Source organism: Pelodiscus sinensis, unplaced genomic scaffold, assembly GCF_049634645.1.
Source record: "Pelodiscus sinensis isolate JC-2024 unplaced genomic scaffold, ASM4963464v1 ctg156, whole genome shotgun sequence".
Lineage (NCBI taxonomy): Eukaryota > Metazoa > Chordata > Testudines > Trionychidae > Pelodiscus > Pelodiscus sinensis.
The window spans coordinates 1-16745 of record NW_027466003.1 but is presented as its reverse complement, the minus strand read 5'-3'; the positions used below and the strand labels follow the sequence as shown (position 1 = coordinate 16745).

General features: G+C 75.5%; 1 protein-coding gene across 1 annotated transcript; it reads right to left on the bottom strand.

The window, feature by feature from the left end:
- Positions 1–2: 2 nt before the first annotated feature.
- LOC142825867 (amyloid beta precursor protein binding family B member 1-like) lies at positions 3–14893 on the bottom strand (the record flags this gene model as incomplete). Its single annotated transcript, XM_075918011.1, is given in 7 exon segments — positions 3–248; positions 250–279; positions 414–590; positions 6484–6599; positions 7316–7399; positions 11625–11709; positions 14525–14893. Coding segments are annotated over 7 exon segments (996 nt in total), but the record flags the coding sequence as incomplete, so codon positions are not given.
- Positions 14894–16745: the final 1852 nt, after the last annotated feature.

The following is a 16745-nucleotide window of genomic DNA, read 5'->3' as shown; positions in this document are numbered from 1 at the left end:
TCTCCAGGGTGGTGCAGGACGGTTTATTAACGAGCTAGTACAACTACCCACGGCCGGCAGACAGCCCAGCCCGGTGCTCCCTGTGGGGCCGGGCCCCTCGCCCCGGGGGCGGCTCACGGCGTCTGTGCCCCCAGGCGCTTGGCTTTCAGGCTGCCCAGCAGGCTCTGGACGCCCTTGCGGACGGTGCAGCCCACGCGCCGGGCCACGGAGTCGGGCGGCGCCGGCAGGCAGGAGCTGGGGGCCTGGGGGCCGGGCGTCCAGGCACTTCTGATAGCGCAGCTGGGGAGAGAGGGGGGTTAGCAGCCGGGCAGAGCGAGGAACACCCCCGGAGGTGGGGGCAAGGCCCCTGCAGGCCGGGGAGCGCACAGGGCAGGGCCTGGGGGAGGCCTGGGAAGGGGGCGGGGGGGGCTCACCATGCAGGCAGCCTGAACGGCCTCGCTCAGCCCCGCGGCGTTGGGCTCGCACCAGAGCATGTGGCAGCGGAAGGTCCCCGGGGCACTGGCCACGATGAAGGCGAAGGAGCGAACGTCCCGGCCCACGCCCATGAAGGAGAGGAACCGCACCCGGCACTCGCACAGCACGGCCTCCGTCTGGGGAGCAGAGTCAGACGAGGAACCCCCCCCCACACACACACACTCGCACAGCACGGCCTCCGTCTGGGGAGCAGAGTCAGACGAGGAACCCCCCCCCCACACACACACTCGCACAGCACGGCCTCCGTCTGGGGAGCAGAGTCACACGAGGAACCCCCCCACACACACACTCGCACAGCACGGCCTCCGTCTGGGGAGCAGAGTCAGACGAGGAACCCCCCCCACACACACACACTCGCACAGCACGGCCTCCGTCTGGGGAGCAGAGTCACACGAGGAACCCCCCCCACACACACACGGCACGGCCTCCGTCTGGGGAGCAGAGTCACACGAGGAACCCCCCCCACACACACACGGCACGGCCTCCGTCTGGGGAGCAGAGTCAGACGAGGAACCCCCCCCACACACACACTCGCACAGCACGGCCTCCGTCTGGGGAGCAGAGTCACACGAGGAAACCCCCCCCACACACACACTCGCACAGCACGGCCTCCGTCTGGGGAGCAGAGTCACACGAGGAACCCCCCCCACACACACACGGCACGGCCTCCGTCTGGGGAGCAGAGTCCACACGAGGAACCCCCCCCCACACACACACACAGCCTCCGTCTGGGGAGCAGAGTCACACGAGGAACCCCCCCCCACACACACACGGCACGGCCTCCGTCTGGGGAGCAGAGTCACACGAGGAACCCCCCCCCACACACACACTCGCACAGCACGGCCTCCGTCTGGGGAGCAGAGTCACACGAGGAACCCCCCCCACACACACCACACTCGCACCAGCACGGCCTCCGTCTGGGGAGCAGAGTCAGACGAGGAACCCCCCCACACACACACTCGCACAGCACGGCCTCCGTCTGGGGAGCAGAGTCAGACGAGGAACCCCCCCCCCCCCCACACACACTCGCACAGCACGGCCTCCGTCTGGGGAGCAGAGTCACACGAGGAACCCCCCCCCCCACACACACACTCGCACAGCACGGCCTCCGTCTGGGGAGCAGAGTCAGACGAGGAACCCCCCCACACACACACTCGCACAGCACGGCCTCCGTCTGGGGAGCAGAGTCACACGAGGAACCCCCCCCACACACACACGGCACGGCCTCCGTCTGGGGAGCAGAGTCACACGAGGAACCCCCCCCCACACACACACACAGCCTCCGTCTGGGGAGCAGAGTCACACGAGGAACCCCCCCACACACACACACTCGCACAGCACGGCCTCCGTCTGGGGAGCAGAGTCACACGAGGAACCCCCCCCACACACACACGGCACGGCCTCCGTCTGGGGAGCAGAGTCACACGAGGAACCCCCCCCCACACACACACACGGCCTCCGTCTGGGGAGCAGAGTCACACGAGGAACCCCCCCCCACACACACACACAGCCTCCGTCTGGGGAGCAGAGTCACACGAGGAACCCCCCCACACACACACACTCGCACAGCACGGCCTCCGTCTGGGGAGCAGAGTCACACGAGGAACCCCCCCCACACACACACGGCACGGCCTCCGTCTGGGGAGCAGAGTCACACGAGGAACCCCCCCCCACACACACACACGGCCTCCGTCTGGGGAGCAGAGTCACACGAGGAACCCCCCCCACACACACACGGCACGGCCCTCCGTCTGGGGAGCAGAGTCACACGAGGAACCCCCCCCCCACACACACACACAGCCTCCGTCTGGGGAGCAGAGTCACACGAGGAACCCCCCCACACACACACACTCGCACAGCACGGCCTCCGTCTGGGGAGCAGAGTCACACGAGGAACCCCCCCCCCACACACACACGGCACGGCCTCCGTCTGGGGAGCAGAGTCACACGAGGAACCCCCCCCCCACACACACACGGCCTCCGTCTGGGGAGCAGAGTCACACGAGGAACCCCCCCACACACTCGCACACACGGCACGGCCTCCGTCTGGGGAGCAGAGTCAGGACGAGGAAACCCCCCCCACACACACACGGCACGGCCTCCGTCTGGGGAGCAGAGTCAGACGAGGAACCCCCCCCCCCACACACACGGCACGGCCTCCGTCTGGGGAGCAGAGTCACACGAGGAACCCCCCCACACACACACACACGGCCTCCGTCTGGGGAGCAGAGTCACACGAGGAACCCCCCCCCCCACACACACGGCCTCCGTCTGGGGAGCAGAGTCACACGAGGAACCCCCCCCACACACACACACGACCTCCGTCTGGGGAGCAGAGTCACACGAGGAACCCCCCCCGCACACACACACGGCACGGCCTCCGTCTGGGGAGCAGAGTCAGACGAGGAACCCCACCCCACACTCGCACAGCACGGCCTCCGTCTGGGGAGCAGAGTCAGACGAGGAACCCCCCCCACACACACACGACCTCCGTCTGGGGAGCAGAGTCACACGAGGAACCCCCCCCGCACACACACACGGCACGGCCTCCGTCTGGGGAGCAGAGTCAGACGAGGAACCCCACCCCACACTCGCACAGCACGGCCTCCGTCTGGGGAGCAGAGTCAGACGAGGAACCCCACCCCACACTCGCACAGCACGGCCTCCGTCTGGGGAGCAGAGTCAGACGAGGAACCCCACCCCCCACACACACACACGGCCTCCGTCTGGCGAGCAGAGTCACACAAGGAACCCCCCCACACACACACACACGGCACGGCCTCCGTCTGGGGAGCAGAGTCACACGAGGAACCCCCCCCCCCACACACACACACGGCACGGCCTCCGTCTGGGGAGCAGAGTCACACGAGGAACCCCCCCCCACACACACACACACGGCACGGCCTCCGTCTGGGGAGCAGAGTCACACGAGGAACCCCACCCCCCACACACACGGCACGGCCTCCGTCTGGGGAGCAGAGTCACACGAGGAAACCCCCCCCCACACACACACGGCCTCCGTCTGGCGAGCAGAGTCACACAAGGAACCCCCCCCCACACACACACACGGCACGGCCTCCGTCTGGGGAGCAGAGCCGGGCCCAGACCCCCGGGGGACCCTGCTCGTGGCGCTAGCGGCCTCTGCTCTGCGCCGGGTTCCTGGCGACTGGCCGCGCGGCTCCGCAGGCCTTTGGGGGCGTGTGGCTCCCCCACGGCCCCATCCAGGGGGACCGACTGCGGGTGGCCCCCAGGTCACAGCCAGGAGGTGCCAAAGCTGAGCAGGCTCCTGGCCCTGGCGGGGGGGGGAGGGGAGGGCTAGGACCAGGTGGGAGGTTGCGTTTGTTGGGATGCTGGGGGGGGATGGGGCCTGGCGGGGGGGGGGGGGTTGGACACTGGTGGGGGGATGGGGCTTGGCAGCGGGGGTTGGGATGTTGGCGGGGGGATGGGGCCTGGCGGGGGGTGGTTGGATGCCGGGGGGGGGTTGGGATGCTGGTGGGGGGATGGGGCCTGGCGGGGGGGGGGGTTGGGATGCCGGGGGGGTTGGAACACTGGTGGGGGGATGGGGCCTGGCAGGGGGTGGTTGGGATGCCGGGGGGGTTGGGATGCTGGTGGGGGGATGGGGCCTGGCGGGGGGTGGTTGGATGCCGGGGGGGGGGGTTGGGATGCTGGTGGGGGGATGGGGCCTGGCGGGGGGTGGTTGGGATGCCGGGGGGGTTGGGACACTGGTGGGGGGTTGGGACACTGGTGGGGGGATGGGGCCTGGCAGAGGTTGGGGGGGTTGTTGGGACGCTGGGGGGGGGATGGGGCCTGGCGGGGGCTGGGGGGTTGTTGGGACACTGGTGGGGGGATGGGGCCTGGCGGGGGGGGTTGGGACACTGGTGGGGGGATGGGGCCTGGCGGGGGTTGGGGGGGTTGTTGGGACGCTGGGGGGGGATGGGGCCTGGTGGGGGTTGGGGGGTTGTTGGGACACTGGTGGGGGGATGGGGCCTGGCGGTGGGGGGTTGGGACACTGGTGGGGGGATGGGGCCTGGCGGGGGGGGGGTTGGGACACTGGTGGGGGGATGGGGCCTGGCGGGGGGGGGTTGGGACACTGGTGGGGGGATGGGGCCTGGCGGGGGTTGGGGGGGGTTGTTGGGACGCTGGGGGGGGCGGGATGCAGGTTGGTGCCGGCGCAGGGGCCCAGACGTGCTGTACGAGGAGCCGGCCCGGCTGAGTTTGGGGAATGGCTCCGGTGGGGGGTCAGCGGCGGCGCCCCTTGGGCAGGGCAGGGGAGCAGAGCAGCCCCAGGGCGAGCGGGGGGCCCACGGCTGGGGGGCGGGAACGGCATCTGGGCAGCCGGCAGGGCCCTGGCAGAGGTGGCCTCAGATGGGGCGGGGGAGTCAGGCTGGGCGTTGTGGAGTGCGGTTGCCCAGGTAACCTGCGGGTACCCCGGGGGGGGCAGGTGTTGTGGAGTGCGGTTGCCCAGGTAACCTGCGGGTACCCCGGGGGGGGGCGGGTGTTGTGGAGTGCGGTTGCCCAGGTAACCTGCGGGTATCCCGTGGGGGCGGGTGTCGTGGAGTGCGGTTGCCCAGGTAACCGGCGGGTACCCCGGGGGGGCGGGTGTCGTGGAGTGCGGTTGCCCAGGTAACCTGTGGGTATCCCGGGGGGGCGGGTGTTGTGGAGTGCGGTTGTCCAGGTAACCTGTGGGTACCCCGGGGGGGGCAGGTGTCGTGGAGTGCGGTTGCCCAGGTAACCGGCGGGTATCCCGGGGGGCGGGTGTTGTGGAGTGCGGTTGTCCAGGTAACCTGTGGGTATCCCGGGGGGGGGGGCGGGTGTTGTGGAGTGCGGTTGCCCAGGTAACCTGCGGGTATCCCGGGGGGGGGCGGGTGTCGTGGAGTGCGGTTGCCCAGGTAACCTGCGGGTACCCCGGGGGGGCGGGTGTCGTGGAGTGCGGTTGCCCAGGTAACCTGCGGGTACCCCGGGGGGGCGGGTGTCGTGGAGTGCGGTTGCCCAGGTAACCGGCGGGTACCCCGGGGGGGCGGGTGTCGTGGAGTGCGGTTGCCCAGGTAACCGGCGGGTACCCCGGGGGGGCGGGTGTCGTGGAGTGCGGTTGCCCAGGTAACCGGCGGGTACCCCGGGGGGGGCGGGTGTCGTGGAGTGCGGTTGCCCAGGTAACCGGCGGGTACCCCGGGGGGGGCGGGTGTCGTGGAGTGCGGTTGCCCAGGTAACCTGCGGGTATCCCGGCGGGGGGGCGGGTGTCGTGGAGTGCGGTTGCCCAGGTAACCTGCGGGTACCCGGGGGGGGCGGGTGTTGTGGAGTGCGGTTGCCCAGGTAACCGGCGGGTATCCCGGGGGGGGGCGGGTGTCGTGGAGTGCGGTTGCCCAGGTAACCGGCGGGTACCCCGGGGGGGCGGGTGTCGTGGAGTGCGGTTGCCCAGGTAACCTGCGGGTACCCGGGGGGGGGCAGGTGTCGTGGAGTGCGGTTGCCCAGGTAACCTGCGGGTACCCCGGGGGGGGGGGCAGGTGTCGTGGAGTGCGGTTGCCCAGGTAACCGGCGGGTATCCCGGGGGGGCGGGGTGTTGTGGAGTGCGGTTGCCCAGGTAACCTGCGGGTACCCGGGGGGGGTGTGTGTCGTGGAGTGCAGTTGCCCAGGTAACCGGCGGGTATCCCGGGGGGGCGGGTGTCGTGGAGTGCGGTTGCCCAGGTAACCGGCGGGTACCCCGGGGGGGGGGCAGGTGTCGTGGAGTGCGGTTGCCCAGGTAACCGGCGGGTACCCCGGGGGGGCAGTCGGGAGCCAGGCAGGCCGCGGGGGGGCACATGGCGGTTAGCCCTGCGTACAGCCCCGGGCGCGGGGGCCAGGCGGAGCCGGGGGGGCCACGCGTGGCGCAGGAAGAGCCTCAGGCACGTGGTGGGTGGCGGCGCCCCCCTTCGGGCAGGGGGACGAGGTGACAGCAGGCGCAGGTGGGGCTGCGTGGCCCCACAGCCTGACCCAGGGGTTCTTCAGCCAGGATCCTGCCACGGCGGCTCTCACCTGAGCGTGGGTGATGCTGAGCGTGGCAGGTGCCACGTGGACGTGGCTGGGGGTCCAGTGGTCCCGGCTGGTGGGCGCCAGCACCGAGTCCAGGGCTGCGTGGATCACGTCGACGCCTGGGGAGTGAGCGAGCACAGAGGGCATCAGGCAGAGCCACGTGGGGACCAGCCCACGAGCCCCCTCCCTGGGCCGGGCCCCCCTCCCTGGGCCGGGCGCCTCTCCCTGGGCCGGGCCCCCCTCCTGGGCCGGGCCCCCCCCTCCCTGGGCCGGGCGCCCCTCCCTGGGCCGGGCCCCCCTCCCTGGGCCAGGCGCCCCTCCCTGGGCCGGGCCCCCCCCTCCCTGGGCCGGGCCCCCACTCCCTGGGCCGGGGCCCCCTCCCTGGGCCGGGCCCCCCCCTCCCTGGGCCGGGGCCCCCTCCCTGGGCCGGGCCCCCCCCTCCCTGGGCCGGGCCCCCCCTCCCTGGGCCGGGCCCCCACTCCCTGGGCCGGGGCCCCCTCCCTGGGCCGGGCCCCCCCTCCCTGGGCCAGGCCCCCCCCTCCCTGGGCCGGGCCCCCACTCCCTGGGCCGGGGCCCCCTCCCTGGGCCGGGGCCCCCTCCCTGGGCCGGGGCCCCTCCCCTGGGCCGGGCTCTCCGGCGCTGGAGCCCAAGGACTACCCCGTGTCGGCAGGAGTGGGTGGAATCCAAGGGGGCAGAAGGCGCGGGGGGGCCGTGGGGCTGTACCCGCGGGGGGCTGAGCAGGGGCGCGGGGGGGGCCAGAAATTGTGGTGGGGCCATACCCATGGACCAGGCAGGTGGGCAGAGCCCCAGGGGGCGGGGGGGCGGGGGGCCGTACCCACAGGCCGGGCGACGGGCGCGCTGCCAAGGTAGGACACCTCAAACTTCTGCACCAGCTCAGTCTTGGGGGCTGGAAACTCGACTGCGGGGGGGGGTTAGACGGGGGCACCTGGAGTCCAGGCTGGTAAAGCCAAACACCCCCCGGCCTCACCCCCCGCCACTGCCCCCACCCCTCACTGCCCCGCGACCCCCCCGGCCTCACCCCCCGCCGCTGCCCCCACCCCTCACTGCCCCGCGACCCCCCCCGGCCTCACCCCCGCCGCTGCCCCCACCCCTCACTGCCCCGCGACCCCCCCCGGCCTCACCCCCGCCGCTGCCCCCACCCCTCACTGCCCCGCGACCCCCCCGGCCTCACCCCCGCCGCTGCCCCCACCCCTCACTGCCCCGCGACCCCCCCCGGCCTCACCCCCCGCCGCTGCCCCCCACCCCTCACTGCCCCGCGACCCCCCCGGCCTTACCCCCCGCCGCTGCCCCCACCCCTCACTGCCCCGCGACCCCCCCGGCCTCACCCCCCGCCGCTGCCCCCCACCCCTCACTGCCCCGCGACCCCCCCGGCCTTACCCCCCCGCCGCTGCCTCCCACCCCTCACTGCCCCGCGACCCCCCCCGGCCTCACCCCCGCCGCTGCCCCCACCCCCTCACTGCCCCCGCGACCCCCCCCCCCGGCCTCACCCCCCGCCACTGCCCCCACCCCTCACTGCCCCGCGACCCCCCCCGGCCTTACCCCCCGCCGCTGCCCCCACCCCTCACTGCCCCGCGACCCCCCCGGCCTTACCCCCCGCCGCTGCCCCCACCCCTCACTGCCCCGCGACCCCCCCGGCCTTACCCCCCGCCGCTGCCCCCACCCCTCACTGCCCCGCGACCCCCCCGGCCTCACCCCCGCCGCTGCCCCCACCCCTCACTGCCCCGCGACCCCCCCGGCCTCACCCCCGCCGCTGCCCCCACCCCTCACTGCCCCGCGACCCCCCCCGGCCTCACCCCCGCCGCTGCCCCCACCCCTCACTGCCCCGCGACCCCCCCGGCCTCACCCCCGCCGCTGCCCCCACCCCCTCACTGCCCCGCGACCCCCCCGGCCTCACCCCCGCCGCTGCCCCCACCCCTCACTGCCCCGCGACCCCCCCGGCCTCACCCCCGCCGCTGCCCCCACCCCTCACTGCCCCGCGACCCCCCCGGCCTCACCCCCCGCCGCTGCCCCCACCCCTCACTGCCCCGCGACCCCCCCGGCCTCACCCCCGCCGCTGCCCCCCACCCCTCACTGCCCCGCGACCCCCCCCGGCCTCACCCCCCTCCGCTGCCCCCACCCCTCACTGCCCCGCGACCCCCCCGGCCTCACCCCCGCCGCTGCCCCCACCCCTCACTGCCCCGCGACCACCCCCGGCGTCACCCCCCTCTGCTGCCCCAAAGCCCCACCCCTCACTGCCCCGCGACCCCCCCCCGGCCTCACCCCCGCCGCTGCCCCCACCCCTCACTGCCCCGCGACCCCCCCGGCCTCACCCCCCGCCACTGCCCCCACCCCTCACTGCCCCGCGACCCCCCCGGCCTCACCCCCGCCGCTGCCCCCACCCCTCACTGCCCCGCGACCCCCCCCCCGGCCTCACCCCCCGCCACTGCCCCCACCCCTCACTGCCCCGCGACCCCCCCGGCCTCACCCCCGCCGCTGCCCCCACCCCTCACTGCCCCGCGACCCCCCCGGCCTCACCCCCGCCGCTGCCCCCACCCCTCACTGCCCCGCGACCCCCCCCCCCGGCCTCACCCCCCGCCGCTGCCCCCACCCCTCACTGCCCCGCGACCCCCCCGGCCTCACCCCCGCCGCTGCCCCCACCCATCACTGCCCCGCGACCCCCCCGGCCTCACCCCCTCCGCTGCCCCCACCCCTCACTGCCCCGCGACCCCCCCGGCCTCACCCCCCTCCGCTGCCCCCACCCCTCACTGCCCCCGCGACCCCCCCGGCCTCACCCCCCTCCGCTGCCCCCACCCCTCACTGCCCCGCGACCCCCCCGGCCTCACCCCCGCCGCTGCCCCCACCCCTCACTGCCCCGCGACCACCCCCGGCGTCACCCCCCTCTGCTGCCCCAAAGCCCCACCCCTCACTGCCCCATGACCCCCCCGGCCTCACCCCCCACTGCTGCCCCAAACTCCCACCCCTCACTGCCCCGCGACCCCCCCCCATGCCTCATCCCCCTCCGCTGCCCCAAAGCCCCACCCCTCACTGCCCCGCGACCCCCCCCCGGCCTCACCCCCCTCTGCTGCCCCAAAGCCCCACCCCTCACTGCCCCATGACCCCCCCGGCCTCACCCCCCCACTGCTGCCCCAAACTCCCACCCCTCACTGCCCCGCGACCCCCCCATGCCTCATCCCCCTCCGCTGCCCCAAAGCCCCACCCCTCACTGCCCCGCAGCCCCCCCCGGCTTCACCCTCCTCCGCTGCTCCAAACCCCCACCCCTCACTGCCCCGCGGCCCCCCCGGCCTCACCCCCCCTCTGCTGCCCCAAACCCCCACCCCTCGCTGCCCCAAAGCCCCACCCTCCCGGCCTCACCCCCCTCCGCTGCCCCAAACCCCCACCCCTCACTGCCCCGCAACCCCCCCCTGACCTCACCCCCCTCTGCTGCCCCAAACCCCCACCCCTCGCTGCTCCAAAGCCCCACCCCTCACTGCCCCGCGACCCCCCCCGGGCCTCACCCCCCTCCGCTGCCCCAAAGCCCCACCCCTCACTGTCCCGCGGCTCCCCCGGCCTCACCCCCCTTTGCTGCCCCAAGTCCCCACCCCTCACTGCCCCAAAACCCCACCCCTCACTGCCCCGCAACCCCCCCTGGCCTCACCCCCCTCTGCTGCCCCAAACCCCCACCCCTCGCTGCCCCAAAGCCCCACCCCTCACTGCCCCGCGACCCCCCCCCCGCCCTCACCCCCCCTCCGCTGCCCCAAAGCCCCACCCCTCACTGTCCCGCGGCTCCCCCGGCCTCACCCCCCTCCGCTGCCCCCAAACCCCCACTCCTCACTGCCCCGCAAGCCCCCCTGACCTCACCCCCCCTCTGCTGCCCCAAACCCCCACCCCTCACTGCCCCAAAGCCCCACCTCTCACTGCCCCGTGACCCCCCCCGGCCTCACCCTCCTCCGCTGCCCCAAATCCCCACCCCTCACTGCCCGAAAGCCCCACCCCTCACTGCCCCGCAACCCCCCCTGGCCTCACCCTCCTCTGCTGCCCCAAACCCCCACCCCTCGTTCCCCAAAGCCCCACCCCTCACTGCCCCGCGACCCACCCCGCCCTCACCCCCCCTCCGCTGCCCCAAAGCCCCACCCCTCACTGTCCCGTGGCTCCCCCGGCCTCACCCCCCTCTGCTGCCCCAAACCCCCACCCCTAGCTGCCTCAAAGCCCCACCCCTCACTGGCCCAAAACCCCACCCCTCACTGCCCCGCAACCCCCCCTGGCCTCACCCTCCTCTGCTGCCCCAAACCCCCACCCCTCGTTCCCCAAAGCCCCACCCCTCACTGCCCCGCGACCCACCCCGCCCTCACCCCCCTCCGCTGCCCCAAAGCCCCACCCCTCACTGTCCCGTGGCTCTCCCGGCCTCACCCCCCTCTGCTGCCCCAAACCCCCACCCCTCGCTGCCTCAAAGCCCCACCCCTCACTGCCCCAAAACCCCACCCCTCACTGCCCCGCAACCCCCCCTGGCCTCACCCCCCTCTGCTGCCCCAAAGCCCCACCCCTCACTACTCCGCGACCCCCCCGGCCTCACCCCCCTCTGCTGCCCCAAGGCCCCACCCCTCACTGCCCCGTGACCCCCCCCGGCCTCACCCCCCTCCGCTGCCCCAAACCCCCACCCCTCGCTGCCCCAAAGCCCCACCCCTCACTACCCCGCGACCCCCCTGCCCTCACCCCCCTCCGCTGCCCCAAAGCCCCACCCCTTGCTGCCTCAAACCCCCACCCCTCACTGCCCGCAACCCCCCCCCCGGCCTCATCCCCCGCCGCTGCCCCAAAGCCCCACCCCCTCACTGCCCTGCGACCCCCCCCGGCCTCACCCCCCTCCGCTGCCCCAAAGCCCCACCCCTCACTACCCCGCGACCCCCCCCGCCCTCACCCCCCTCCGCTGCCCCAAAGCCCCACCCCTCGCTGCCTCAAACCCCCACCCCTCACTGCCCCGCGACCCCCCCCCCCGGCCTCACCCCCCGCCGCTGCCCCAAAGCCCCACCCCTCACTGCCCTGCGACCCCCCCCGGCCTCACCCCCCTCCGCTGCCCCAAACCCCCACCCCTCACCACCCATGACCCCCCCGGCCGCCCCGCCCACCGCTGCCTCGCCCCCCGGCCCTACCTTGGAAGGGGATCTCCACCATCTTGCCGTGCTCCGTCGCTGGGCTGCTGGCCAGGGCCCGGGTGCTCCGTCGCTGCGCCAGAACCTAGGGACCCCCGGCCGCACACCGTGGGGTGAGCCCCTATGGCCCCTCCCCAGGCGCTGCCCCCCACCCGGCCGGGCAGGGCCCCCCGAGGCTGGCGGGCGCTGGGATCTGTCCTCAAAAGACTCCAGTTCAGCCTGCACTGGCCACCGTGGGGGGCTCGGTTGCGCAGGGCGGCCAGGGGTGGGGACAGACCACGTGTGGGGGTGCCAGGGACTGGGGTCGGCAGAGAGTGGTGCTGGGTCGGGTTGGGGGGGTCTCTCCGTGGGTCACTGGGCCTGCATGCGGGTCTGGGTCGGGGGTCTCACCTGGGCGCACGGGGCCTGCAGGGCGGGGGGGTGGGTCTGGGTCGGGGGTCTCACCGGGGGGCACAGGGCCTGCAGGGCGGGGGGGTGGGTCTGGGTCGGGGGTCTCACCGGGGGGCACAGGGCCTGCAGGGCGGGGGGGTGGGTCTGGGTCGAGGGTCTCACCGGGGGGCACAGGGCCTGCGGGCACGGGGGTGGGCTGGGTTGGGTTGGGGGGGTTTCACCGGGGGGCACAGGGCCTGCGGGCAGGGGGCTGGGTTGGGTTGGGGGGGTTTCACCGGGGGGCACAGGGCCTGCAGGGCGGGAGGGTGGGTCGGGTTGGGGGTCTCTCCGGGGGGCACAAGGCCTGCGGGCAGGGGGGTGGGTCAGGTTGGGGGGTCTCTCCGGGGGGTACAGGGCCTGCAGGGCAGGGGGGGAGGGTCGGGTCGGGGGTCTCTCCGGGGGACACAAGGCCTGGAGGGCGGGGTTGGGAGATTTCACCGGGGGGCACAGGGCCTGCGGGCAGGGGGGTGGGTCGGGTTGGGGGGTTTCACCGGGGGCACTGGGCCTGCAGGAGGGGTCGGGGGTCTCACCTGGGCGCACGGGGCCTGGGGCGGGTCGGGGGTCTCACCTGGGCGCACAGGGCCCGGGGCGGGTCGGGGGTCTCTCCGGGGCGCACGGGGCCTGGGGCGGGTCGGGGGTCTCACCCGGGCGCTCGGGGCCTGGGGCGGGTCGGGGGTCTCACCCGGGTGCACGGGGCCTGGGGTGGGGGTCTCACCTGGGCGCACGGGGCCTGGGGCGGGTCGGGGGTCTCACCCGGGCGCACGGGGCCTGCGGGCGGGTCGGGGGTCTCACCTGGGAGCACGGGGCCTGGGGCGGGTCGGGGGTCTCACCCGGGCGCACGGGGCCTGCGGGCGGGTCGGGGGTCTCACCGGGCGCTCGGGGCCTGCGGGCGGGTCGGGGGTCTCACCTGGGCGCACGGGGCCTGGGGCGGGTCGGGGGTCTCACCCGGGCGCACGGGGCCTGGGGCGGGTCGGGGGTCTCACCCGGGCGCACGGGGCCTGGGGCGGGGCGGGGGTCTCACCCGGGCGCACGGGGTCTGGGGCGGGTCGGGGGTCTCACCCGGGCGCACGGGGTCTGGGGCGGGTCGGGGGTCTCACCCGGGCGCACGGGGCCTGGGCGGGGCGGGGGGTCTCACCCGGGCGCACGGGGCCTGGGGCGGGTCGGGGGTCTCACCCGGGCGCACGGGGCCTGGGGCGGGTCGGGGGTCTCACCCGGGCGCACGGGGCCTGGGGCGGGTCGGGGGTCTCACCCGGGCGCACGGGGCCTGGGGCGGGTCGGGGGTCTCACCCGGGCGCACGGGGCCTGGGGCGGGTCGGGGGTCTCACCCGGGCGCACGGGGCCTGGGGCGGGGCGGGGGTCTCACCCGGGCCGGGGGCACGGGGCCGCGCGGGCGGGTCGGGGGTCTCACCCGGGCGCACGGGGCCTGGGGCGGGTCGGGGGTCTCACCTGGGCGCACGGGGCCTGGGGCGGGGTGGGGGGTCTCACCTGGGCGCACAGGGCCTGGGGCGGGGCGGGGGTCTCACCTGGGCGCACAGGGCCTGGGGCGGGGCGGGGGTCTCACCTGGGCGCACGGGGCCTGGGGCGGGGCGGGGGTCTCACCTGGGCGCACGGGGCCTGGGGCGGGTCGGGGGTCTCACCCGGGTGCACGGGGCCTGCGGGCGGGTCGGGGGTCTCACCTGGGCGCACGGGGCCTGGGGCAGGGTGGGGGTCTCACCTGGGCGCACAGGGCCTGGGGCGGGTCGGGGGTCTCACCTGGGCGCACGGGGCCTGGGGCGGGTCGGGGGTCTCACCTGGGCGCACGGGGCCTGCGGGCGGGTCGGGGGTCTCACCTGGGCGCACGGGGCCTGGGGCGGGTCGGGGGTCTCACCTGGGCGCACGGGGCCTGGGGCAGGGTGGGGGTCTCACCTGGGCGCACGGGGCCTGGGGCGGGTCGGGGGTCTCACCTGGGCGCACGGGGCCTGGGGCGGGGTGGGGGTCTCACCTGGGCGCACGGGGCCTGGGGCGGGGCGTGGGGTCTCACCCGGGCGCACGGGGCCTGGGGTGGGGTCTCACCCTGGGCGCACGGGGCCTGGGGCGGGGTGGGGGTCTCACCTGGGCGCACGGGGCCTGGGGCGGGTCGGGGGTCTCACCTGGGCGCACGGGGCCTGGGGCGGGGTGGGGGTCTCACCTGGGCGCACGGGGCCTGGGGCGGGTCGGGGGTCTCACCTGGGCGCACGGGGCCTGGGGCGGGGCGGGGGTCTCACCTGGGGGCACAGGGCCTGGGGCGGGTCGGGGGTCTCACCTGGGCGCACGGGGCCTGGGGCGGGTCGGGGGTCTCACCTGGGCGCACGGGGCCTGGGGCGGGGCGGGGGTCTCACCTGGGCGCACGGGGCCTGGGGCGGGGCGGGGGTCTCACCTGGGGGCACGGGGCCTGGGGCGGGTCGGGGGTCTCACCCGGGCGCACGGGGCCTGGGGCGGGTCGGGGGTCTCACCTGGGCGCACAGGGCCTGCAGGCAGGTGGCGATGCCCGTGGCCGGTGTCTCGCAACGGAAGACGTGGCATTTCAGCTTCTGCGTCAGCGGGTCCCGGGCCACGTAGGCAAAGTCCCTGTGGGGAGAGGCGAGGCTCAGAGCTCCCAGCCTGGGGGGCGTCCTGCCCCCTTCCTGAGCCTGGGGGGCTGGTACCCCCCCGCAGAGCCGAGCCCTGCAGCATCCTCCCCTGCACCTGGCCAGGGGCCTGGGCCGTTGGCAGCTGGGGCCCGGCCCCCCGCAGATCGACTGGCTGCAGGGCCTGAGGGCAGAGCCAGGGGGCGACAAAGCCCAACAGGTCCCAGGTGCAATGCCGTGGGGCGGCCACCCCCTCTGGGCCACCACTGACCCCTACTGGCCGGTAGCTGTAGCCCTGCCAGCAGGGCGGCTGCCATGAGTCAGGCAGGCAAAGCGCCAGGCTGAGGGCGGGCAGGGGAGCTGCTGGGGGGAAACATGGAGGAAGCTGAGGGGCGGGGGTGATGGGCCCCTAACCCGGGGGTCTGGGGCATCCGGGCCCTGAGTCCTGTAACCTCCCGTCTGTGCCGGGCTGTGTCCGGGAGGAGAGAGAGCTGGCGGACTCTCTTCTTGCTGCAGATCGGGGGACCCGCCGAGCCGCCACACCTGGCCCTGGGGTGTCGGACCGTGGGCGGGCGGGGCCATGGCACTTGGGGTGACAGGCGGGCAGCTGTGACGTAGGGGGACTGTGCTGCTGCCCTGTGGCGGGGGATTCCGACTGTCCTGTGCTCTTCTGTCTGGGGGTGACAGGCAGGCGGGGGGCAGGCAGACGGGGTGGGGAGCAGGGAGACGGCAGACGGGGGGCAGGGAGACGGGGCGAGGGGCAGGCAGACGGCAGACGGGGGCAGGGAGATGGGGCGGGGGGCAGGCAGACGGCAGACGGGGGCAGGGAGATGGGGCGGGGGGCAGGCAGACGGCAGACGGGGGGCAGGGAGATGGGGCGGGGGGCAGGGAGACGGCAGACGGGGGGCAGGGAGATGGGGCGGGGGGCAGGGAGACGGCAGACGGGGGCAGGGAGATGGGGCGGGGGGCAGGCAGACGGCAGACGGGGGCAGGGAGACGGGGCGAGGGGCAGGCAGACGGCAGACGGGGGCAGGGAGACGGGGCGAGGGGCAGGCAGACGGCAGACGGGGGCAGGGAGACGGGGCGAGGGGCAGGCAGACGGCAGACGGGGGCAGGGAGATGGGGCGGGGGGCAGGCAGACGGCAGACGGGGGCAGGGAGATGGGGCGGGGGGCAGGCAGACGGCAGACGGGGGGCAGGGAGATGGGGCGGGGGGCAGGGAGACGGCAGACGGGGGGCAGGGAGATGGGGCGGGGGGCAGGGAGACGGCAGACGGGGGCAGGGAGACGGGGCGGGGGGCAGGCAGACGGCAGACGGGGGCAGGGAGACGGGGCGAGGGGCAGGCAGACGGCAGACGGGGGCAGGGAGACGGGGCGAGGGGCAGGCAGACGGCAGACGGGGGCAGGGAGACGGGGCGGGGGGCAGGCAGACGGCAGACGGGGGCAGGGAGACGGGGCGAGGGGCAGGCAGATGGCAGACGGGGGGCAGGGAGATGGGGCGGGGGGCAGGGAGACGGCAGACGGGGGCAGGGAGACGGGGCGAGGGGCAGGCAGACGGCAGATGGGGGCAGGGAGACGGGGCGGGGGGCAGGCAGACGGCAGACAGGGGGCAGGGAGATGGGGCGGGGGGCAGGCAGACGGCAGACGGGGGCAGGCAGACGGGGCGGGGGGCAGGCAGACGGCAGACGGGGGCAGGGAGACGGGGCGGGGGGCAGGCAGACGGCAGACAGGGGGCAGGGAGATGGGGCGGGGGGCAGGCAGACGGCAGACGGGGGCAGGCAGACGGGGCGGGGGGCAGGCAGACAGGGCGGGGGCAGGGAGATGGGGCGGGGGGCAGGCAGACGGCAGACGGGGGCAGGCAGACGGGGCGGGGGGCAGGCAGACAGGGCGGGGGGCAGGCAGACGGCAGGCGGGGGGCAGGCAGACGGCAGGCGGGGGGCAGAGAGATGGGGCGGGGGGCAGGCAGACGGCAGACGGGGGCAGGCAGACGGGGCGGGGGGCAGGCAGACGGCAGACAGGGGGCAGAGAGACGGGGCGAGGGGCAGGCAGACGGCAGATGGGGGGCAGGGAGACGGGGCAGGAGGGTGGCGCGGAGGCAGGGGGGCGGTG